Here is a 24,388-nt window from a genome sequence, read left to right on the forward strand (position 1 = left end):
GGCCGGGGCCAGCACGGCGCACGCGCCGTTCGCCCGCCCGCCGCGGAAACAAGCCCCGGCATGCGCAGGCCCTGCCCCCTCGGCTGAAACCCCGCCTCACACGCCACGCCCCTTCCGCCGTAAGTCCCCGCCCATTCGCCGAACGAGGTACCGCCCCCACGACATAGGCCCCGCCTCTCATGCGCTCGGAGCGGCGCGGCTGTGGGAAGGCGAGTGCCGGCCAGCTGATGGGCGGGGCGGTGGCGCGGGGCGGGGCTTGTGTCGTGGGGGCGGGGCGCCGGCCGCGGTCCTCTTGCCTCTGAGGCGCGACGTCCTTTGAGGGAGGAGCGCGGCCTGAGGGCCGGCGCCTCCCTCGTTCAGCCCGCCCGGCCGAGCTCAGGTGCAGGGCCCGGCGTGGCCCGCGAGAACCCGGGGCGTGCGTGCGCGCACCCGGGGCCGTGCGTGCGCCCGCCCGCGCGGGGCCGCGCGTGAACTTGGGCCAGAGGGTGCCCGCTCCTGTCAGCGCGCTCAGCCCGGCCCGCGCGGCCCGATGCTTTTCCACTCGCGTCGGTGCCGAGCGTTTTCGCCGCTGCACACGGAGAGCGCGGCGGGCGGGTCGCTGAGGGCGCGGGGACCCGGGGGCTCGCGACCTGGGGTTGGGACTCCTGCCGCGCGCACCACCCCCCCACCGGCCCGGGCCCCGGGCCCCCCACTCCCCGGTCCCCCTGCACCCCAAGACTCTGCCCACCTCGGGGCCCCCTGCGCGCCCCAAGAGCCCCGGGCCCCGGGCCCCCTGCGCCCCGAGAGCTCCGCGCACCCCGGGACCCCCGCGCGCCCCGAGAATCCCTGGCCTTGGGACTCCTGCGCCCCGGAATCCCTGCTCCCCAAGAGCCCCGCGCCGCGGGACCCCCGCGCGCCCCGAGAGCCTGCGCACCCGGGGCCCCGTACACTCTACGCGCCCTTTGGCTGTAAGGGGCCCTGCCTGGGGCGCGCTGCCACTTGCTGAACCGACTTTGGGTGTCGCCTTTGCGAGCTGTCGTCGTTCCGGTGCCGAGACGCGCGGCCTGAGCGGTTCCCGGGACTCATGTGCCTGTCATCTTGCAGCGAGGGAGAAGCAGGAAGTTGGACGTGATAAACTGTGCGTCAAGGGAGCCCAAAGGTGGACCCGCACGACGGGGGAGACCAGACCCTCCTCGGCGAACTGTGGAAGGTGATTGGAAGTGGATTCCGAAGCTGCTTTCTCTGCACAGACGAGGGTTGAGTCTCTCAGACTTTTCCTGGGAGTGGAGAGAGGTGCGTTAGGTAGAGTGTGTTTTTCTTTATTTCTACTTTATTTTCCCTTTACTCCAAGTACAGTCGCAGATCTGAAGTGTTATGTCTGTGCTAAATTGACTCCAGTTGCTTGCATTTGGTCATGGGCTACCTGTACTTGACTCTAAGCTTCCACAACTTTACTTTTGTTTTTAACTCAGTCACTCACTATTTAGTTGAGTTTATGATGACCTCTTTGTATTGAGAGCTTTTCTAGATAGGTTAGTTTGACTTCAAGAATGGCTTCAGTTTCACAATATTTAAGAAAGTTAACTTGAGCTTATAGGTTCTGCTTCTTCATCTCGCTGTCTTATCAAAGCAGGTCCGGACAGGGAAGCGCAGCCTTAGCAGTCTGATGGTAGAAGGCCGGGAAACAGTTTGATTTTGAAGTTCTGGAATATTACCCCCCAGTTGAAATTGAGATAGCAGTTGGTTAGGAACAGTGGCTTTTCTTTAAACTGGTCTCCTTCCGTGGTTCACTGTCCAGAGAACCATTAGACCTTGGTTAAGGATCACGGGTGGCTGGCACGTGTGGTGTAAAGGGTTTGCTCTTTGGGTGGATCCCTACATTTTTTTGACTTACTTTGGATTTGGGGGGAGGAGAGGCGTTCTTGTAGCTGCTGGGAATGTGTAATGGAGAGGCTGCCAACGTTATTGTCTTTTTTTTCCTTTTTTAAGTGGGTGCATCAGGACCTTTCCTGGTTATGGAGACATTTGCTCATGGGTGCACAGGGAGCAGGCACAGAGGAGGCCTGTTTGTTTGCTGGTAGATAAAAGAACCAGGGCAACAGTCCGGTGTTTTTTGTTTATTTTTGCATTACGCGGGCCTCTCACTGTTGTGGCCTCTCCCGCTGCGGAGCACAGGCTCCGGACGCGCAGGCTCAGCGGCCATGGCTCACGGGCCCAGCCGCTCCGCGGCATGTGGGATCTTCCTGGACCGGGGCACGAACCCGCGTCCCCTGCATCGGCAGGCGGACTCCCAACCACCGCGCCACCAGGGAAGCCCCAGTCTGGTGTTTTTTACAGGTGCATTGCAGACATTCAAAAACAATTTTTTTTTTTTTTAAAGCAAATTAAAATTTTTATATAAACCCTTTTGGCTTTTTCTGCTGTAATATTTTTGAAAGGAAAGTGGACTTTCACAGTCTTTTAAGCATTTGTTATAAGTGGTCGTAATTTCACACGTGTGCCGGGGACCCAGCACTTTCACGCGTGTTTCTTAATTTGATTCCTTGCAGCCTCATGATGTGGCTGGTTCTTTCCCAGAGACGTGACGTCACGGACCTGGGAGAGCCCAGCCCGAAGCAGGCCAGCCGGGGTCTGACCCTGGGCCTTCTGTCCAGCTGATCAGGGCCCACCCTACATCCTTTCTCAGAACGATCTTTCTGGGTGTGGGGTCTCTTCTGCAGCGCGGTGCACTCTGCACGCACTAGCAGGGAGGTGACGGGCATAGTCTCCTTTTTATTGATATCATGTAAGTTTCTTCTCCTTGTTGCCTTGCAAAGGTCACAGTTCAAACATGGTTTCCGGGCAACTTTAAACTAAAACTCCTGTTGTCTAAACCCTCCAGTTGTGTATTTTAATATTAGCAAGATGTTGGTTAGTTAGGACAGGTGATTTCTTCTTTTCTCGTTTTGTTTTGAAGTCTTTTCAAAAAGACTTCGGTGGCCTTGCGCACAGTTTTTCGGTGGCACTGACACGGGGCTGTCTTTGCCTCAGACTTTCCCAGGGGTCATGAGTGTGGCACCGAATGTGCCCTGTTAGGGAAGGCACCGAACCCCTGACGTGGAGTCGTACCCCAGACCCCGCCAACTGAAAATCATCGGGCGTTTGCGGCGGCTGCAGTAACTTTTCCCTTGTGGCCTGTGTGCAGCCTGGGGACATGGCCACTCCCCTTTCCTTCCCAGCCTCCATGTGATGCAGGAGGGGGACCGTGACTGGCTCCAGCAGCTCGAGGGGGACGCTCGGCTCCCTTCGCTTTGCTAAGTGTCACTGCTTTGGTTACTATGACGGCGCAACAAATTCACTCCAAAACGGGCTCCCTGTGTGGCTTCAAACAGCAACGCTCATTTATTACTGCTCAGGGTCTCAGGGCCCGGAATTTGGAGGAGCTTGACTGGCCGGGGGCTGGGGCTGAGCATCCCTTCGGGGGACATTCTGGCTCCGGGGCTGGGAAGACGTGGGGAGCGGGGTGGCTGGCCTCTCCGTCACTGTGATCGCCCCGTGTGTGGTGCCTCCAGGGTGTGTCCCTAAAGGCACCAGGCCTCTGCAGCGCCCGGAGGTCACCTCGCCTCTGTCCGATCGAGGGGCACCTCAGCTCCACCTTCTCCTGGGGGCCGCTGAGACCAGCACACAAACGGTGCCAGTTAATAACTCATGTCCAGTCAGGTTCCAAGTTTTGTTCGAGTGTTCTTGGTGAGAAAATGAAAGAAAATCTCTGAGAAGCTGGGGGTGGTACCACTGTGCCGGCCTCGAGCTTGTGACTGCACGACGTGCCTGGAACTGGGGACACGCTGCTGGGTCTGCGGCGCTGAGGGCTCCGTGCTGTCTTTTCTGTGAAAACCCCAGAACCGATGCTTTTGGGTCTAAAGTGGCCTGGCTCTGGCCTCCCCGCGCTCTGGCACCACTGACTGAGCAGGTCCTGGAAACTTTTCTCCCCGTTTCGTGCTTCAGGAGCTGGCGGGGGAGCTGGAGCAGCCTGTCCAGAGCCCAGGCTCGGGCCCGGGGTCTGGTTTGCAGCCAGGGCTGGGTCCGGCTTGAGGGCTGGAGGGAGGCTGCATTTCCAGTGGCCCTGTTCCCCCGCCCCCAGCCCGGGCTGCTGCCGTCTGCAGCCTGCTGTCCACGCGGATCCACCTGTTCGGCGTGTCCTCACTGACCTCCCCGAGTGCCGGGTGGCCCTCGATGGAGACGCCGTGCAGGCCCCTCCCAGCGTGAAAGGGGAGCAGGGTGATGGGCACAGGGGACACCTCCGGCCTGAAGCTGAGTCCAGCTGAGCAGAGTTGGCTGAGGGAACCGAGACACTATAGCAGGGACAGGACGAAGAAACTGTTAGGAGGAGAGCCCTGTGCTGGGTCAGAGCCTCATAGATGAGCACACACGGAGGCTCACGGCGCTCAGAGGCGAGGCGCGCTGGGGCCCTCGGGCTAAACAGGGGAGCAGAAATAAACATGTCACTGGAAGGCGTGGAAGATGAGGTGTTGGCCATTGTGGAAACAGATCGACAGCAACAAAAACGAGACAGAGACGGACGATCGGGGAGGGCCAGCCCAGGAGCGCAGCGCAGAGCACCGGCTGTCCCTGAAACAGACCAGGGGAAGGGGGACGGGAGGGGCTCGGCAGTGACGCCGTCGAACCTCCGAGGCCCCAGTGGCTCGGGTTCCTGGTTAAGAAGACCCTGCTCAAGGCCCTGTGTATGTTTCCCAGCCCTGGGAGACAGAAGAGTCAGAAAGTCCGGCAGGCGTCCAGGGAGGAGAGAAGGGGCACGGGCATCACACGCCCGCCAGGCACCCTGCTCAGGACGCCGCAAGGTGAGGGTGAGGCCCAGCGCCCAGCTGGCCAGCGCCACTCCGGCCTGAGCAGAGGCCGGGGGTCCAGGAGCGCACGGGCTAACGGCCGTCCTGACGTCTTTGACCAAATGAAGCTTGCTTGCCGAGTTGATAATTCTTTGGGGGAGTTTGAGGGAAGAGTTTGTATCGGGCAGAAACTTTGCGTAGGAGAAGAAGGAGGCAAGTATTAACCTGAGGAAACGGGCTCCCTGTGTGGCTCGGCTGGGGATGCTGTTTACAATGACAGAGTGATGTCGGCGATGACTTACGGAAGTGTTGGTGGGCCGCGCTGGGAGGCTGGGAGGCGGGGGAGGCAGGGAGTTGGTGTGGGGACGTGCTGGCAAGACCTCAGCCCTGATGCTCCCCAAGTCAGAGACAACCAAGGACAGCTGTGCGCATGCACCGTCCACCATGGACTCGGGGTACGAGTGCAGAGCTGCGGGGAAGTGCCCTGGCAGAGGCACCGCTGGCGCCCGTCCTCTGCATTACAGAAACGCAGCAGTGTTGGCTTTTAAACCTACGCGTTGCCGTGATACGATAGACGTGGCTTGTTGTAGGCTGAATTGTGTTGAAATCCTAAACGCCAGTGCCTTGGAAATAGGATTGTTGCACATGTAATTAGTTAAGGTGAACGCATGCTGGAGGAGGGTGGCCCCTAATCCAAAACGATTGGTGTCCTTATAATAAGGGGGGTTTTGGACACAGACACAGTGAGAGTGAGGCTGCCACAGGCCAAGGAGCTACCAGGAGCCGGGGCAGAGCCCGGAACAGACTTCCCCCCGCGCCTTCAGGGGGAGCACAGCCTCCAGAGTCGGGAGACAGTAAGTGTCTGTTGCTTAAGCCCCCAGCGTGTGGCCGCCCTCAGACACTCATATATGGCTTTACAAATGCTGTCTGACTCTATGTCAATAAACTGAAATGAAAAGAACAGAAAAGCAGAGCCACTTTGGCGCCCTTGTGGAGGGTGGGGTCCAGAGGATGAGATGGGCCAGAGCGGCCGGCCGAGAGGCCCTCAGAGTCTGGGTCGGGCCACGCGCGGGGCTGCCCGTTGAGCAGTTACTGTGTGCGTGACACCCCTGGGCCTGGAGGGTGCCTGTGTGGGGACGTGAGGGGCCAGGAGGCCCAGAGTGAGGATTTTGGCCTCTGTACTGCAGCCACGCAGGGTGTTTCTGGTGGTTGGAGCCCTGTGGCTACTTCTTGTTGGGGCCAGCTGAGGGCTGCTGAGTGGACGGGAAGGGACAGCTTTGCTGCTGCGGCCGCCCAGGCTCACAGGGGTGGGCAGGGAGAGGAGCCCCGGGAGGTGGGCAGCCGGGTCACTGGTTTGCTTGTGAAGAAGGACCAGCGGCTTTGGAGGAAGGACAGCGGCTTTGAATTTCTCACGGTAGGAAAAGTGGCGAGGTGTCCACAATCGAGCCTCCTCTGCGGCGGGTCCGCCTCACACGGGAGGAGACTGTCCCCTGGTCAGGGGATGCTCCAGTGTGTGTGCGTGGGGTCTTGGAGCTTCTGAACTGGGGCTGTGGGTGGAGTCAAAGGTCACCTGTGCTTCCAGGGGTGCCGAGGAGCCCTGGCCACACGTCTGCCTCAGTCGTCCTGGGGCTTGTGGGACGGATCCTCTGTTCCCCGGCCCTCAGCGCCCGGCCGGCAGGGCCGGTTAGTCCTCTCACGTCTGGCGTCTGCGTCCACCTGGGCCCCCAGGGTCCTGGGTTTGTCCCTCTGTCCTGGCACCTCCTGCTCAGATTTCAGTGTTGGCTCCATCGTCCTCCCAACAGGCCGCCCTGCCGTGGATGGGGTCCTGCTCGCTTCCTTCTAGCACCTGCCACCAGCTGGCATTGTTCCCAAGGAGAGCTTGCCTCCCTCAGGGCCAGGACGCTGTCCTGAGCTGCTCCAGCCCTGGCTCGTCATGCTAACCGTTGAGCAGGGACGTGCAGGGCATTACGCATTGTGCCCGTGAGGTTCCATCCTGATCGTTTGATTTCTTATAAGGGGAACTGGCTTGGCCTTGAGGGTTGACACAGTGTGTCCTTCCAAAAGGTCTGCTCAAGTCCTGACCCCAGGACCTTTACATTAAGATGTAAATTAAGATGTAGTCATACTGGGGACTTCCCTGGTGGCGCAGTGGTTAAGAATCCGCCTGCCAGGGCTTCCCTGGTGGCGCAGTGGTTGAGAGTCCGCCTGCCGATGCAGGGGACACGGGTTCGTGCCCCGGTCCGGGAAGATCCTACATGCCATGGAGTGGCTGGGCCTGTGAGCCATGGCCACTGAGCCTGCGTGTCTGGAGCCTGTGTTCCGCAACGGGAGAGGCCACAACAGTGAGAGGCCCGCGTACCGCAAAAAAAAAAAAAGAATCCGCCTGCCAATGCAGGGGACCCAGGCTCGAGCCCTGGTCCAGGAGGATCCCACATGCCACGGAGCCACTAAACCCATGTGCCTCAACTACTGAGCCTGCACTCTGGAGGCCGTGAGCCACAACTACTGAAGCCCGGGCACCTAGAGCCCGCACACCACAACGGAGAGTAGCCCCCGCTCGCCACAGCTAGAGAAACCCTGAGCACAGCAAAGAAGACCCGACGTGGCCAAAAATAAATAAATATTTAAAAAAAAAAAAAAAAAAGATATAGTCATACTGGATTAGGGTGGACCTCAACCCAATCACTGGTGTCCTGATAAGAAGAGATACAGAGATACAGGACACACAGGAGAGGCTGCCTGAGGATGGAGGCGGAGGGGGGTGTGATGCCGACACAACCAAGGATGCCAAGGACCGCTGGCCACCACCAGAGGCTGGGAGGGAGACAGGGAGCGGATCCCCCCTTGGAGGCCCCAGGAGGAGCCAACCCTGCCGACACCTCAACTTCTGGCTTTGGGTCTCAGAACCCGGAGGAAGTAGGTTTCTGCTGTCCTAAGCCCCCCATTTTCGGTTCTTCGTGGGGGCAGCTCCGGGGAGCTGGGATTTGAATCTGCATATTAACAACTGTGAGTGGCACGCGTTCCTTCCCCAAGACGAAAATGAAAACGTTACCCAGGACGGTCGTTCTCCTCTGCCCGGTGCTCAGCCCCCACCCCCAGCCCCGGGCGGGCAGCTGGGCGTCCCCACTGGGCGTCTCTTACTTTGTCCGCAGCTGCTGTGCCCTGCGCACACCGGCCCGCAGCAGCCGGGAGCCGTGTTTGCCCTGACACTGTTTTGTTGCCTTTCTTGCACGTCTGCAGTGGTGGCGGAGGACCATTCCACGTGGAAGCTGGCCGTGCCCCCTGGGGGCCGCGTGGCTCCTGGCGTCCGTGTCGGACGTGGCGCAGCGCGAGGGTCGCATCGGGACCCGAGGTGCTGGCTCTGACCGCCGTGCTGATGCAGATGTCGGGCGTTGTCCCCTGGAGCCCTTTTTCTGACCCAGGACCTCGTGTCCTCCCAGGGTCATCAACAGGGCAGGACCCCCTCGTGTGCATCTTTCCCGGCCCTGACACTGCTGATTGCTGCCCGTCACTTTGCACAGTTCACCTCATTTGGGTTTGTCTGACTTTTCCTCACAGCTAAATCCAGCTTCTGCGTTTCTGACAGGAATCCCGTGTCCCATGCTGTCACTGTGCCCTGGAACAGGCTGTGCTCACCTTGGTCTCTGGCTTTCACGGTGGCCTCCAGGCTCCTGTGCTGTGCGGTCCACGACGGAGAGCCTTGCAGGGAGACCCTTTGGGGCCCTGTGAGGCCTCCAGGCTTCTGTGCTGTGAGATTCATGACAGAGAGCCTTTCAGGGAGACCCTTTGGGGCCCTGTGAGGCCTCCAGGCGCCTGTGCTGTGTGGTCCACGATGGAGCACCTTGCAGGGAGACCCTTGGGGCCCCGTGATACCCTGCCTCTCCTCGTGCTTCCACCCACTGGCTTTAACTTCAGCGATGATTCTTGCCTGGAACTTTATGCGGTGCTTTTCAGGTGGTGATTTAAAAGACATTCCGTCCTTCCGTCTACATGTCTTAGTTGGCATTCTACCAAAAGGAAGAGCTTCCCCCTCCCCAATTTCCTTACCTTTTCAATTATTATTATCATTATTTTTTTTTTGCGGTACGCGGGCCTCTCACTGCTGTGGCCTCTCCCGTTGCAGAGCACAGGTTCCGGACGCGCAGGCTCAGCGGCCATGGCTCACGGGCCCAGCCGCTCCGCGGCATGTGGGATCTTCCCGGACCGGGGCACGAACCCGCGTCCCCTGCATCGGCAGGCGGACTCTCCACCACTGCGCCACCAGGGAAGCCCACCTTTTCAATTATTTACTTCAGTGTGGATTCGTGCATCTTATTTTTTCTGTGGAGTATAGTCCACTTGCCTCGTTCGCTTCGCAGCTGCCCTGGGGGACCTGTCACCACTCTCTGCTCCTGTCCTGGTGCTCTGGCACCTGGAGATGCCCCAGCCTCCTCTGGTCGTTTCCCTGCCCCAGCCCTGGACATCAGCCATCTCTCCAAGGACCGTGGGGCCTGTTTTTAAAGTACTAGTTGTTTTATTATTTTTTTCAAATTTTGCCGTGGTTGCTGTTAACCTTTCTAGGGTTTTGTGTGCTGTGTGCCACCAAGAGGGTTTGACAGGAGGGTCTGAGAGACCCCCGAGCGGTCAGCTCGGGGCAGAGGGCAGAGGAGGACGCTGCCCCCTTGCCGTCTGTCAGAGGGCAGTGCCGTGGGCGTCGGGGGGTTGCAGCAAGGGAGGCTGATCTGTCACGTGTTGGGATGAAGGAGCCCTCGTAAGCCCCTCTCTTGAGGGATTTCTGAGTGGGGCCCAGGTGGCTTTGTGGGGAGCGGCAGGGAGAGCTGTTCTGTGGCTTGGCTGGTCCTGCCCAGGGACTGGGGGCTGGCGGTGGGCGTGTGGTGTGGCCAGCTCTGATCCGGTTCCCGGGTTCGCAACGCATTGAAGCAGAACCACTGCTGGTGCAGAGCTGCCCCCTGGGGAGCTGCTGGCCCTGACCCTCCTGTCTGGGCCTTGGGGTCCCCGGCTGTGCTGGAAGAGATGGCCATCTCTACTTAGGACAGGGGGAGCCCAGGGGTGCTGTCGGCGCCAAGCATGCTGGGTGCTGAAGACCCCGTGGATGGGCTTCAGGCTGAGGGGCGCAGACGTGGGCGCTGTGGATGGAGAGCAGCTCTCCTGGCCTAGAACCAGTCCTGGGTGTGGATGGTGCCTCTGGTCGGGGCGAGCTCACGGCCTCTGGGAGGCAGTTAGGAGCCGGGCTCTGAAGATTATGGAGGTTCCATCACTGCTGTCGTGTTTAATTTCCAGCAGCTCTTTTAGTTTTCTCTAAATGTTCCCTTTTAGCGAGCTTACTGTGTAGGTATGGCGCCTTCTCGCTCGGAAGCTCTCGTCCTCTGGCATCATCTGTTTTCTCCAGTTGCTGGGGTCTTCCTGTCTGTCCGCCTCTGTCTGTGGCTTCCTGGGCTGGGGGCCCTCGGCTGCTGCTCACGGGCGGCAGCGGGCCACTGAGAAGGGGGTGCCTGCGTGGTGGGCAGGTGGCCGGCCCTCTCCCGTCGGCGTCTGCGGGGAGCCGGGTCCTCCGAGTGTCCTCCCCGGGCCGCCGCCAGGTGGGTCTGCTGCCAACTCTGCACCCCCGCCCCCCTCCCAGGAGGGAACCCCAGCTTCAGTTGGGGGCGGGGCCCTCACTGGCCAGGTGGGGCGGAGGGGTGTCTAACTGCTGCGGTCAGTGGTCAGCGGTGACTGGTCAGCGGCCAGGTGGGTCCAGCCGTTCATGGCCAGCTCGTTTCCGGGGTCTCGCTGCCGCTGGCTGAGGACTAGGTTTCCAGCAGCTTCTCGAGTCCGAAGCGTGGCGGTCGCGCCTCCTCCCGTCTGGCGCCTGTGTTTGGAGCAGGGGTGGGGAGGCCTCCCTCGCTGGCTCTCACGCGTGTCCACCTGCCATCCTTCACCCGGACCGCTGCTTTTATTACATTTTCCAGGAGAGAGCTCTTGTGGTAGTTTTCACGCGGGAGGGTCCTTGTTAGGCAGCGAGATCAGAATATTCACACACGCAGTACTGGCGGGTGACAGAGTCATTAGCTGAACGGCTTTGCCTGTAATCCTTATGATGGTTTGTTTCTCTTTGCCAGAAACAGGCACGAAGCTCTGAAGAACCCTCGGAAATGGATCGCTCGTCTTTAAAATGGAAACGTACCCTTGAGGGTTAGCTCAGAGCCAGCAGCGGCCCGGGCCTCCTGAAGCCTGATGTTCCAGAACCCCAGGGCCTGTCGGCGCGGACAGAGGGCACGGGCCCCAGACCATGGTCACCCTCATCACTGAGAAGCTGCAGAACCAGAGCCTGGATGACCTTGCCCGCAAGAGCTACGATGCCGGCCCGGTGAGCTGCCCGGCCCGTGTTGGGGGCCACTGCCTGGGCTGGGCCCCAGCTGGGGGAGAGGATGGGGGGAGGTGAGGAGGGAGGGGTCAGTATCCCAGGGAGGCTCCGGCGCCTTCGCAGCCCCGAGAGCCCGTCAGCGTCGTGATGGTGGGTTCTCAGCATCATTAAAAGCAAACTTTGAAAGCCTAAGCTACACATCAACGTGTATGGTCCTGGGTGCGGAGTGGGCAAACGTCCACCCTGGTCGGCAGCCGTGCCCACCAGACGCTGCCCGTGCCTCCGGGCGCCGCCCCTCCTGAGAGCGCCTCTTGAATTCTGTCTCTGTGGGTCAGCTTTGCCCGAGGTGGAGCCGATTCCTAGGGCCGTGTTGCCATGGCCTTCAGCTCACGCCCTGCCTGGTTAAACTGGAGGTCCAGAGGGAGGCGGCTGAGCATCTGCACCTGCCTGGTGCTGGGGGCTGTGCCTGAGCGTCTCCCCGGGCGGGTGCTCAGCGCTGTCGTGTCACCCGCACCCAGCCCTCGGCCTGTTGTCGCCTGTGGTTCCTGCAGGGAAGGGGGCACGCGAGCGGGTTTCGCTGTAGCGAGAGCATGACAAGAAAAGTCCCACTTATAACTCTTCCCGTCGTGACACATCATTTCACCTTGTGTGACTTCCCCACACGTCCTTCGTACAGGATGCACGTGTGTGGGAAATAATGCCTTTCTGTACCAGTGGGCGTTTCACTGAGTTCCTGGTGAGGCTTGCTGATGCGTCCGTGGGGTTCCTGTGCTGTGGGTGCATAGACGTGGCTTAGAGCACCTGCTCTAACGTTCACTTAAAAGAAAAAAGAGGAGGGAATTCCCTGGTGGCCTAGTGGTTGGAATTGGGCGCTTTGACTGCCCCAGGGCCTCAGTTCAGGGAACTGAGATCCTGCTAGCTGCGCAGCCAGAAAAAAAAGAAAATAAGAGGTGTAATTTACATAGTGAAAGACACAATTTAGTGTATCTTTCTGAGCAAGAAAGTCCCCGTCATCTCTATCACTGTTTGATTTTGGGCTCGGGGCACCCTGTTCTCGACGCTGGGGTCGAGGCGAAGCAGATGACGTGCTTGGGGACAAGTAGAGTGGGGAGGGGCGTTGGGAGTTGACACAGGGCTGGAATTCGGCGGAGCAGAGGCTGTGGGCGGTGAGCCAGCTGGACCCTGGGCCGGACGCGGGAGTGAGAGGGTAGCAGGGCCCACAGGCCCCAGAGCTTGGTGGGGACGCAAGCCCTGTGGGGACACGAGCCTGGTGGGGACAGGTGCTTGGCGTCCGTTCTCAGTGAGGGCCAGGGCTGGAGCAGAGGCCATGACTCGGGTCAGGGGAGCAGGCCCCCTCTGCTGCAGGGCTGTGCTGGGGGCCTGGGAAGGGTGCCAGGTGGAGGAGTGAGGGGGGGGTGCAAGGTCAGGGAGGGTCAGCGTGTGCTGGCCCCCGTGGACGTAGCCTCAGCGTGCTGTGTGTGTCCTCCAGCACGTCCGGCTGTGCAGGTATAGTTGGGTTGGCAGAGAGCTCAGCTTTTAAAGCCTTGAGTTTAAAAAATACTTTTTTATTGAGGTGTACGTTTCATCTAGTAAAATGCGCAGATGGGGTTTGGTGTGGATTGGGTGAGTTTTCCAGTCGTGTACGCGATAACCTTGTCACCGTCACTGCAAACCTCTCCATCGCCCCAGGAAGTCCCCTGTGGCCCCACGTGGCTTTGCTGTCTCAGAAGTGCCAACATGCAGCGTGTACTCCTGGAGACTGGCTTCTCCACTCAAGGCGAATGAGTGCCCCTGGGTTCACTGTGTGGACGGTGCATCAGGAGCTGTTCCTTTACTCTGTTGAATGGTCCGCGTCTCCTGTTGCCAGGAGGACACACTTGGGATGTGTCCACGACTGGCTGTTAAGAATGACACCGCTGACTGCGTTCGCGTGCAGGCCTTTTGTGGAAGTCTGTTCCCACTGTGTAAAGCGAAGTCCTGCCCAGAGGCCCGTCAGCGCCCCAGCCGTGCCGTCTCCCTGGTCGGGAATGGTGGCGTCTGCTCACGACTCTGACCGCGTGTCCCTGATGACCAGTGAGATCAGGGCCATTTCCTGTACTTACTGGGTGTCTGTATGTCCTTTTTGCTGTCCTTTTGCTCATCTTTCTTTTGGGTTGTGTGCATTTTTCTCACTGGTTTGTAGGAACTCTTTGTATATTCTGGATGCAAGTCTTTTCTTGGATGTGTGTTTTGCCAGTATTTTCTCCTATCCCATGGTTTGCCTTGTCACTTTCTTTCTTTTTTAAAAAAACTTTTATTTATTTTTGGCTGCGTTGGGTCTCATTGCTGCACACGGGCTTTCTCTAGTTGCGGCGAGCAGGGGCTGCTCTTCGTTGTAGTGTGTGGGCTTCTCATTGTGGTGGCTTCTCTTGTTGTGGTGCACAGGCTCTAGGCGCACAGGCTTCAGTAGTTGTAGCATGCAGGCTCAGTAGTTGTGGCACACAGGCTTAGTTGCTGCGTGGCATGTGGGATCTTCCCGGACCAGGGATTAAACCCGTGTCCCCTGCATTGGCAGGCGGATTCTTAACCACTGTGCCACCAGGGAAGTCCGCTTGTGGCTCTCTATGTCCTTTACTCAACTGAGTAATTGTGAGGCTTTTAAAATTCCTGATTAAGAAAAGAAATGTATTCCGGGGCCCATGTTTTTCTTTTTAATCACCAAGAAAGACAGTGTTGGGGACAAACAAGTTTATTGCAGGGATAAAAACACAGGCCTGTTTCTTGAGTTGGAACTCTTTCTGAATCCGCATGTGTAAACCCACAGTACTGAAATTTCTTTCTCTTCACTTTCAGTATTCTGCCCAGAAACTGAACACAAGTGGCCACTCGTTCCCTTCTGAGACCGACGGTAAGTATTTAAAAGCCCCAGCGGGTCTTTCTGGGCTGCTGTGGGCCAGGACCCCGTGAGCAGGGCTGGACGGGGAGGCTGACACGGAGCGCGAGGCCCCAGCTGCGCCCCCTCCTCTGCTGGCCTCTCCCTCCTCTGGACAGCGGTGCGGGTTGGAGAGCTTCCTTTCTGGAAGCGGCCTGGCAGTGCAGACCTGAAAGGCCCGCCCGGTGGGGTCTTGTGGCCACCAGGGAAAGGACGGGGGTCCGGCGGTACGCACGGCCTGTGCCACAGCGCTGGTGTGGCGCACACCCGGCCGGTGGTGGGAGCCGGGGTTGTGCGTGCCTGGAGGGCCTGGGTCTGCCGGACCCCTTCCCTGCACTGCACGCCCCTGCCACGTGTGCCCTGTGGTCTGAATGGGCCTAGGAGGCTTGGCCGCCCGAGCGTATCTGTTTGCGTGAGCGTGAGCGTGGGCGCCGTGGCCCCTGTGACGAACCGTGGCTGGTGTCCGTGGTCGCAGTGAGGTGCTAGTGGTGCGACTTCAGGCCGGACAGTCCAAGTGGCATCCGGCTCTTCCCCTGCGGCCCTGCTCACCTCCACGGGGACGCTGTGCTCGGCTCCCTCCAGGCTGCTCAGGTGCAGCTGTCACCAAGGTCTCGGGTGGTATGGGCCCGCACGTGGCCCTGGGCACCGTCTCCGTCCCACACAGGGACAGTCCTGGCTCGGAGCCCCTCGGGCTTCCCGTAGGCCACGGAGCCGGCCCTGCCGTCCTTTCTGACTGACTGTGCATCCTCGTGACCCGGGGTCACCTAGGGCCTTTGCTTGTGCCTCTCCCAGCGGCGGGTCCTGGCCTCCATGCCAAGGCCCCTCAGCTGGGGGTGACCGCAGAGCAGCTGGGCTGGAGGGGCTGCTGGCCGCCCCCGGGCCAGGTCATCAGGGCTCTGGGCTCCCCCAGCCCTGGCCCCACTCCCCTGGCTGCCCCCTTGCCCAGGTATGCTGCCTGCGTGAGCCCATCTGTGTCGAGCTGCTGACCCCTGTACGCTCGGCCTCTCGAGTGACCCTTATGCCCCCGTCTGACGACGAGGAAGCTGGGTCTGTGGTGTCAGGTTCCCCGTGCCCCTAGGCGTCCCCACCGTGGTGTGAGCTGCGACTGTGCAGGGCAGGGGCGGGGAGGAGGGGCATCCCACGAGCAGGGCTGGGCCCACCCTGAGGCCAGGTAGGGCTGAGGGCGCGGGGGGCGTGCGCCCCTCACCCGTCTCTCCTTCGTGTTTCCCCAGAAGACAAGCACCCCTGGAAGGTCGTCGGTGGAGGACAGCCCGTTGGAAGCCAGGGGGCCACGGGCCCTGCCATCCCCTTCCCTCCTGGCCCCTGCGGCCCGAGCGCCAGCCTGGGTGCGGTCAGTGCCAGGGACCTCAGGGACGGCGCAGGGCCGCCCTCAGCACCACCCACCAAGCGACACTGCCGCTCCCTGTCGGAGCCCAACGAGCTGGCGCGCTGCCGGTCCCCGTGGCGCCCCGGTGGCTCCAGAGTCTGGGCTCCTGTCTCCAAGAGGCGGTGCCACAGTGGCGGGAGCACCACGCTGCAGGCCAGGAGCGCCTGGTCGCCGGGCCGAGCCCTCCCCGCTGCCAGCTCCGCCTCACCCCCTGCGCCCCGGCCGGCCTCGGCTTTGGCCAGCAGCGGCCTCCTGGCCCTGGGCCCGGCTCGGCAACCCGCTGGACCTCGCTTGCCCTCGCCGCGCCGCCGCCTGTCCCTGTCACAGGAGCACCTGTTGCCAGTGGACGCGGCTCCACCCTCAGCGGGCAGCACGCCCGCGTCCACGCCCGCGTCCACGCCCGCGTCCACGCCCGAGCTGGGCCGCCGTCGGGGCCTGCTCCGCTGCCGCTCTCAGCCGTGTGTGCGCGCGGGCGGGAAGGGCCAGCGGAAGCGCAGGCGTGAGGAGGATGCCCGCTGGCCGCGCCCGGCCCTGGACTTCCTGAAAATGACGCGGGTGAGGCTCCCTCTTGCGTGCAGTGCAGGCACCCCCTCCACGGGGCGGGGTGCTTATGGGGGGATCCACCCCCCACGCGGGCTGGGCTGCCCCTTGCAGGGTGGAGACAGGAGCCGTCGGTCAGGGCGCCGAGGCTGAGCGGGCGCCGTCCGCCACCAAGCCTTTCCTTGCCGTCCCTCGCGGAGCCTGCCACCAGTGATGCCTCTTTGGAGAAGGTGTTGTTCCGAGTTTGGGTTGTGAACCAGCTTGAAGATTCTGGTGTCCGGGGCCACCGCCTGCCCCTCCCATGCTGTTTTCTGATCGCGGGCAGTTCAGAGCAGAGTTAAAGGAAAGAGCCGGTTTCCAGAGGTCTGACCTGTGCATCTTTGCAGGGGGATGGCAGGACCTTCTGGGGGTGCTGAGGAGCAAGGACGGGGCTGTGGTGTGAGAAAAGGGAGAGGCCAGCCTGCCAGGCCCCCTCATCACAGAGGCGGCTGTGCCTGGGGTCCTGGCGGGGGCGCAGGAGCCCGCAGGGTGGGACTGAGGTCTCCGTGGTCCACAGAACCCAGGTGGGATCCAGGCTGCACGATGCCATCTACACCCACTCTCGACCTCACTGTCAGCTTTACCTTTCCTGACTGGTGGGTTTTCTGGAAGCTTCTTCCCAGTGGTGGGGAGGGAGCTCCCAACCCACACTTGCTGGCTGTGAAGTTTCCGCGGAGAGCTGGGGTTTAGGAAGGGGATGTTCCGAGCTTTGCCACGTGCCACGGAGGAAAGCTGGCCGTGAGCCCGATATGCACCCCCCAGCTCCGTGTACTGCAGCGTCTGCGGGCCCCGAGGGGGCAGGACTGTGGGGACGTTCCTACCAGGGACTCCAGAGTAGGCAGGGGGAGCAAAGCAGGGGGAGCCCTCACTGCTGGGTGGGCGTGCCAACCCCTCAGGCCAGGGAGGGGGCAGGGATAGGGTGAGGAGGAGGGTGTCAGGACCACTGACCACAGATGTGTGTGGACCCAGCCTGGCAACTCTCGGGTTGCTGAGTTCTGGGCCAAGCATGGTCATGATCGCCTTGTGATGGAGAGGCTGCCGTGCAGGGCGGCTGGTGGGGGAGCAGAGAGGAGACGGGAGCTGGGGTGTGGGCAGGACAGGGCTGAGGTGCCGCCCCCCAGAGGGACAAGCCTGGGGAGGGCAGAGGCTGCTTGTCTCCTAGGATGGCTCCTCCTGTTACGGGCGCGTGGCTGTGGTCCTAGAGCTAGCTCCCCTGTGTCCCTACCACGCAATTCCCGGGCCCAGCAGTCTCGTCCTGTGTCCCCTTCCTTCTCCAGCCATCCTGCCCCAGGCTCCTGGCAACCTCTCTCGTACTCATCGGTGTCTGCCTCTGATTCAACCCTGATGTCCCCAGCAGAGCCATCTCTGAAATGAAAGTATAAGATAGTGTGTCAGTCATCTGTTGCCTCGTAACAAACACCCCACATCTAGCAGCGTAAACAGCACACGTCTGTGCTATGTTCTTGTGGGTTGGGCATCCAGGAGCGGCTCAGCTGGCCGGTTCTGCTCAGGGACTCCCTGAGGTCACGGCCATGCTGTCGGCCAGGGCTGTGGGCACCTAAGGCTGGACTGGGGCTGGGAGAGCCACCTCCCAGCTCCCTCACGTGGAGGAGGTTTGGTGGGATTGCTGGAAAGCCATCTGGGCCTGGGGTGGATGTGGATTTAAACAGACCCGCACCCACTTTCTCCAGTCAGGATCTAGTAGGGTTTTCTGTTTCTTCAGTTTGTTTTGAGTATTTCTGGGGACTTGTCTGTTACAGTTAAGGTTTCAGTTTTGGGTACAAAGTTGCTCATTGTATTTCTCAGGCCTTTAAAATTTGTAGTCTGTACTTTTTTATCTTTAATGTGAATGATGAAGTGTGTGTGGCTAGGAACATTGCAAACAGATCACAGCGGCCACCTGTTGAAAAGCGTCTGGTGAAGAACCTTCCCCCCGTGCCAGTTCTGATCCCCATTTTGAGGCGTGGGGTCAGTTCCGGGCCGGGTGCAGAGGTCAGTGCCCAAGCGGGCCCCTCGGCCGGTCGGCAGCCCCTCCATCCCTCACCAGACGACGTGACTGTGACCTGTGTGGACTCACACCGCCTCTGAAACTGAATGCCTGGGTTTTCCCACCACACGCCTGCCGTTCTCTGCAGACACCAGCCGAGTGTCCAACAACTCACTTCACTTCTGACACGAACTACCTGGGGTTAGTGCAGACCCTGCAGGTCAACGCTCAGCCCCACAAGACGGCCCCACTTCAGGCACCAGCCCCAAGTCCAGGGCCTCCTGAACCTATAAATAGGGGGTTCCCACGACCCCTCCTCAGGGTCCATCATTTGCTATAATGGCTCACAGAACTCGGGAAAGCACCTTATTTATGACACCCATTTATTTTAAAGGCTACAACATAGGAACTGCAAGATGGAAGGGATGCGTAGGGCAAGGCATAGGGAGGGCGCAGAACCTCCACACCCCTCTCCAGGTGCACCACGCTCCCAGCACCTTGACGAGCTCACCTAGGAACCCCACCATTGAGGGGATTTTATGGAGGTTTCGTTGCATCGGTGTGATTGATTAAGCCATTGGCCACTGGTGATTAACTGGGTCCCTGGAGGTGGAGGTGGGGTGGGCTGAAAGTCCGACCCTGGAATCCCAGGCTTGGTTCCGCTGGTGACCAGCCCCCATCCTGAGGCTGCTGCGGGGTCGAGTCGTGTCGGCGTGAACTCGGGTGGGGTTGGAAGGGGCTCCCCCGCCCCTGTCACTCAGGGAACCCCGAGGAGTTTAGAGCTCTGAGCCAGGCACCTGCAAGAAGACCAAGTATGTTCCGTACTCCATCACGATGTTACAACGTACCTAGAAAACGCGATTATTTCAAATGTCAGGGGAGTGAGGTGACAGTGGCCAAGCAGTCACGGGGTCTGAGTGGCGAGGTGCGGGCCTCCCTGCGTTTGGGGTGTGGGGCCTGTAGGGCGGCAGGCCCGCTTCGGCACGCTGTGCGAGGAGCGAGCTGAGAGTGTCGCGGGTGTTTGCTGCGGGGCTGCAAGCGCTGTCTGCAGGAGTGACTTGAGTTCCTGGTCCCGGTCCCTCCCTTGGGCTGGCCGCGGCGGTCACTGGGCTCTGTGGGCGGCTGGGGCATAGAGGACCCGCTGTCACCAGGCGTCCCCTCCGCGCAGGACGTCGCCTCGGGGAAATGCCCGTCGCTCAGCCTGGACATCTGGCGAATTCTGTCTGTTTGTACCTGGAGACCCCCAGGTTTCCTGTCCCTTAGTCCGTCTCCCTTCCACGAGGCTTCCTAGGCGCGGGAGGAGCCCCGAGAGGTCAGAGTGCACAGGTCCCTGGACACAGCGCTGGGGCTCCACACTGTCCAAGGCCGGCTCCCCCCCGGGCCTGCCGCCCGCAGCTGCCCGGAGCTGCCAGGCCTGGAAGCTTGTTGGTCAGCTGGGTTCCCACTGCTTTCTCACAGAAGCAGCCTCTTGGTTCTTGTCCTTATTTTTGTGTCATGCACACAGTGCCTTAGAGATTGTGGCCGGAATGTGGCTGTGAGCCTTCCCTGGGGAGGGCCCCCCACGAGGCCAGGGCGCTGATGTGCCTCCCCAGTGGCCACAGGCGCGGCCGGACCCTGACTCCCAAGTCTTGTGTGGATGTCACTGGGCCGGTGAGAGGGCGGGGGGCCCGGCACCGAGAGGTCAGGCAGTCGCGGCCTTTTCACGGCCTCCTGGACTGAGGGGGGCAGAGGGTGAGCAGGTGGGGCTGGGGGCCTCGCCCTGGCCGTCCGTCCACCAGCCCGGGGTGGGGGAGGGCACCGTGGGAGGGTCCCGCAGAGGCGGGGAAGACCCGGGGTGGTGGTGGTTGAGCTGCAGCTTCTGTATTTGTGAGGCTAGTTCCCTGTCCACATGTTTCAAGTTCGTTTTCTGAGCAGCTCGTGTCTGCCTTTCATTTCGTCCTTTTTATTCGTGCTTTAGTTTCCCCCAAGTTGAATAAACAGACCGTGTCATGGTAGACGTACTCTGTCTAGTCTGCTTTAACCTGTTCGCTTCTCCCGACCGACTCTCGTGTGAGCGTATTGCTTTAGACGAACGTGGAAGGTGATGAATGTAAAAACCGCACGTGGCGGGTACACCCATCTCTCTTGCGGAGGGGACGCTGTTACCGCTGTGGGTGGCACTGTGGGTGGAGGTGTGCCCAGTGGCCTCGGGGCCATGCTCTCTCCCCTCTTCTGAGAAGGTCAGTGCTGGGGTCAGGCGAGGTGCCAGACACGCAGGGCCCAGGGCACGAGGCATGAGAGAGGCTGTGTTCGTAAGGCCCCCGCAGCCCTGTCGCTGAGGTCACCACGGGCTCTCGCTGGTGAAATGAGGGTCCCCGGGCACTGCAGGCCGCCCAGCAGGAGACACCCCGGTGGTGCCGTCCTGGCTGTGCGACCTGGTGATGGCCCCCCCAGCCGGTGTCTGGGCCTCCAGAGAGACCCAGAGACAGGTGGCCGTCCACTGCAGAGTGGACTCGCCAACCCCGAGACCCAGGAGTCAGCCTTCCTTGTCACCATCTCTTTCAGCGCATGGCTTCTTGAGGAAGGAGGGGGGTGGCATGGATTCAGAGGCCTTGCACATCCTCTCCCGTTGCCCAGGACCGGCCCCTTCACACTCCAGACGCTGCCCTCAGCTTCCGGGCCCCGCACCATCCCGTCTGGTCCTGGTTCCCCAATCCCCTCTCTGTCCTCCAAGCATTTCGTGAGGACAGACCTCGTGTGTCTGTGTTTGTCGGTTGTGCCGGGTCCTTGGGGGTCAGTCGGGTCCAGGGGGCTCCCACATTGCTGGGGAGATGATTTCAGGGCGTGATTTTCTTCAGTCTGCCTTCTGGGGCCCCCGTCCTCAGAGGGTGGCCTCCTGACTGGTCCCCTCTTTCCCTTTGTCGGTTCGCAGATGGAGGATCTTATCCCTGGGTGTCGGGGGTCTGGTTTTGGGGACGTTTTCTTTGTCTTGCATCGCCTGTTTCCTCCAAACTGCTTCCTCTTTTGGGTTATCCTCACTGCTGCCTTACGTAGAAGATGCTGTCCCCAGGTGTTTGGTAACGTTGGGACGCCTGCCTGCGTTTAAGACGGGGACCCAAAGGCTGATCGGCGGCCCCATGTGCCTGGGTGTGGCCCTTCGGCTGTGAGCTTTTTGTGGGGTGCTGTGACCCCCCAAGTCTTCACCCCCAGTTCCACAGAGAGGCCTCTTCCAGTGCTGCCTGGGGAGGCTGGGAGTCCAGACGGGGTGCCGACCCTCAGGTGGCCCCCGTTTCCACATGTGTCCTGCTCGTGGTGGACCCCCCCCCGTCCCCCCAGTCCTGTGATGTCCACCGGGCCGGCCTCCGCCCGTGGCGGGTGAGGAGGGCCTTGGCTCGGCCAGGTCGGCCGCGGTGCATGTCCGGGTTCCTCTCCTCGGCTGGAGCCCAGGCTGGACCCGCACCCGGGTGCTGGGCTCCAGGGGCTCCGGGCAGCCGGGGGCTCCCGCCTGGGCTGTGGCCATGGCCTGTGGGCAGGGCCAGCTCTGGTCTCGAGCATGGACACTGGGCTGTGCTTCCAGGAAGAGACCTGACGAGCCTGCGGCTGGGCCGGGCCGGCCGTTTGCTGGCAGGATGGTGTCTGTTCTTGCAGAAGCTTGCGGCTCAGTCTCACGGGGCCTCTTCGCTCCAGCCGCGGGGGGTTGAGCGTGAGCTCTTGCCTGCGTCAGTTGGGTGGTCTGTGGTGGGCGCGTCCCCTAGGCTGTTTTGCACACAAGGTGAAAGACCCTCTAAAACTGAGGGCCCCTGACTCAGATCTCAAAGTTTTGACCTTTGATTGTTTTTGTAAAATTTATTTATTTATTTATGTTTAGCTGCATTGGGTCTTCGTTGCTGCGCGCGGGCTTTCTCTAGTTGCGGCGAGCAGACCCTACTCTTCGTTGCGGTGCACGGGCTTTTCATTGCGGGGGCTTCTCTTGTTGCGGAGCGTGGGCTCTAGGTGTGCGGGCTTCAGTAGTTGTGGCTCACGGGCTCTAGAGCGCAGGCTCAGTAGTTGGGGCGCACGGGCTTAGTTGCCCCACCGCCTGTGGGATCTTCCTGGACCAGGGATCGAACCTGTGTCCTCTGCATTGGCAGGCGGTTTCCTAACCACTGTGCCACCAGGGAAGTCCTGACCTTTGATTTTGAAAAGATATTTTCTGTCCATCTGCTTAGATGCAGGTCACCGTCAGACCAGAGCAGGACCGTCCGGCAGCGAGGGTCACACGTGTCAGGTCAGGCCCGGCCCTCTGGAGCTTTGTGACGCCCCTTTTGGGCTCTTCAGTGTGAAGTGTCAGTGGCTTCGAGCTGTGCGTGGCCTGAGCCGGGAGTGTCCAGAGCTGCCGCATTCACGCTTGAGCCGCAGTTGTGGTCGTAGGCGGGCCTCCGTCCTGGCCACCGAGAGGACCTGTGGGCCGTGGTCCTCCTGCCAGCTGTCAGGTTACTACCGTCTGGGTAGGGCTTCGACTTCCGTGCTCTGAATCAGAAGGAGAATTTTGTAGGTGGAGATGTGAGGAAGGACACGTCGGCTTCTGCTGCTGTGGGTGGAGGGCCGGGCCCGCCGTGCTGTGGGGTCTGCGTACGAAAGTGACCTTGACTGTGGCGTCCGCCTTGATTTGAATGAAGAAGAAATTATCTCACGCGTCCTCATTTTGTGACCAGGGCTTGTGGCCAGTTGTCAGATCTTCAGGGACTTGATTCTTCAGTGTTACTTCTTGGTGGCTCACTCTTTACAGTAGGACAACAGCCGAAATAAGGCCGTTGGTCTGGTGGAGCTGAGTGGCACCCCCGAAAGCGCTGGTTCCAGAGGGAGCTGCGTGTGTGGTTCTGCGGGGCCTGTTCCAGGGAGACGTGTGTCCAGGAGCCTGACTGCGGGAGGCCTGGGGGCACCCTCGCCCCGTGGCCGCCACCCCCCCCCGACACGTCGCCACGTCGGATTCTGCCAATGCCCTGAGAAGCCCAAAAACACGTGGTGACGTGTCTGCGGGGCAGGGTGGGCAGCCCAGGGGTGACGCCTGGACACGCCGTGGACAGCACGTGGCGCTGCACAAAGCTGCGGGACCAGGAGTTCAGGGAGGGACCAGCGGCAGAGCGGCTCTCAGGGGCGCGGGGTGGGGAGCTGCCCGCCAGGCTGGAGGGGGTGGAGGCTCAGGGGAGGCCCCCTGTGTAGAGTGTGCGTCTCAGGCGTTCTAAGGTGAGGACAGTCGCGGCGTGTCGGTGTTGAAAGCGGAACCATTGGAAGAGGGAGGGCTGAGGGGAGAGGAAGGTGGGCCCCGGGGGTGGCTGTGGGGCTCGCCTGGCAGGAGCTGGGGGCCCTGGCGGGGGTCCCCTGAGGCAGGCTGTGGAGGCGGGCGCCGGCTGGGCTGACAAGCGGGGCCGTTGTTGCCCGAGGACCCCGGACCTCCGGCCAGTCCTTCCGCAGGTGTTTGATGGGATCGTGGACACACCTCCGGCCTCGAGTCCCCGGGCCCCTGTCCCCCATGAGCCGGGTCTCAGTGGGGCCATGGCCCTGGGCAAGGCAGGGGCGCGGGCAGGCAGGGCTCTGAGAAAGTGGCCCCGAGGGTGGGAGGGCGTGTGGCGGGGCCCAGGGGACCGAGGGCGCCTTCTGTGACCTCGGGGACCCCTCTTGGTGGGATGCCACCTCCCCTGTGGCCTCCTGGAGATGCTTCAAGCCCGTGTCTTTTCTGTTGCAGACGTTAAAAAATTCAAAAAGCCTTTGCTCCCTCGATTATGAAGACGAGGATGAGGAAGACGCCCAAGTGAAGACAGCCGTGTCCTCCCCGTGCGACCCGCACGGCCCCATGAGCACCGCTGCGCCCAGCCCCGGCGACGCCGGCCCCAGCCCGGGGGTCTGGCGGGGGTGGGTGGCCGGTGAGGGCGAGGGCGGGAGTGGCGGGGACCCGAGTGACTGGGACAGCGCTGGGGAGGAGGGCATCTTCCCCCTGGGCCGCGGCGAGCTGGACCTGGAGCAGATCGAGAACAACTGACCGGCAGGCGGGGGAGCCCCGGCTCTTCCCCGCGAACGCGCTGTTTTGAACTCGAGGTGTCGCTTTGATCCAGTCTTTCCTAAAGAAGTGTTCTGCATTTTTACGGCGTTTACGGTTCCGAGAAAGCGTCTCTGTTTTGAAGTGAATTTTTGTGAGGGCATTCTGTTAACAGGGTCTGTGCACAGACCCTGGGGTGGGTTTGCGTTCCTTTGGTGAAACGCCTGCTGTGAAGGGCACTGCGCGTGGTTCAGCTGCTCGGAAACACCGGGCGCGTGGCCGGCCCCTCTGTGGACGCGGTCGTTGTGTGCCGGGCTGTTTGGAGCAGGGCCGCGTCGCTGGGGACTTGGGACGGGCCGTGAGGACGTGGTCCTGGCAGCCCTG

The 24,388-nt window shown here is 61.1% G+C and overlaps 1 protein-coding gene across 1 annotated transcript; it reads left to right on the plus strand.

Annotated features, from left to right (window-relative positions):
- The first annotated feature begins 11,070 nt into the window (after window positions 1–11,070).
- Window positions 11,071–24,007, plus strand: FAM53A (family with sequence similarity 53 member A). Its single transcript, XM_065877295.1, has 5 exons — window positions 11,071–11,219; window positions 14,532–14,754; window positions 15,003–15,117; window positions 15,289–15,998; window positions 23,714–24,007. The coding sequence occupies exons 1-5, from the start codon at window positions 11,071–11,073 to the stop codon at window positions 24,005–24,007; spliced, it is 1,491 nt and encodes a 496-aa protein (XP_065733367.1).
- Window positions 24,008–24,388: the final 381 nt, after the last annotated feature.

This window comes from Phocoena phocoena, chromosome 5 (genome assembly GCF_963924675.1).
Source record: "Phocoena phocoena chromosome 5, mPhoPho1.1, whole genome shotgun sequence".
Lineage (NCBI taxonomy): Eukaryota > Metazoa > Chordata > Mammalia > Artiodactyla > Phocoenidae > Phocoena > Phocoena phocoena.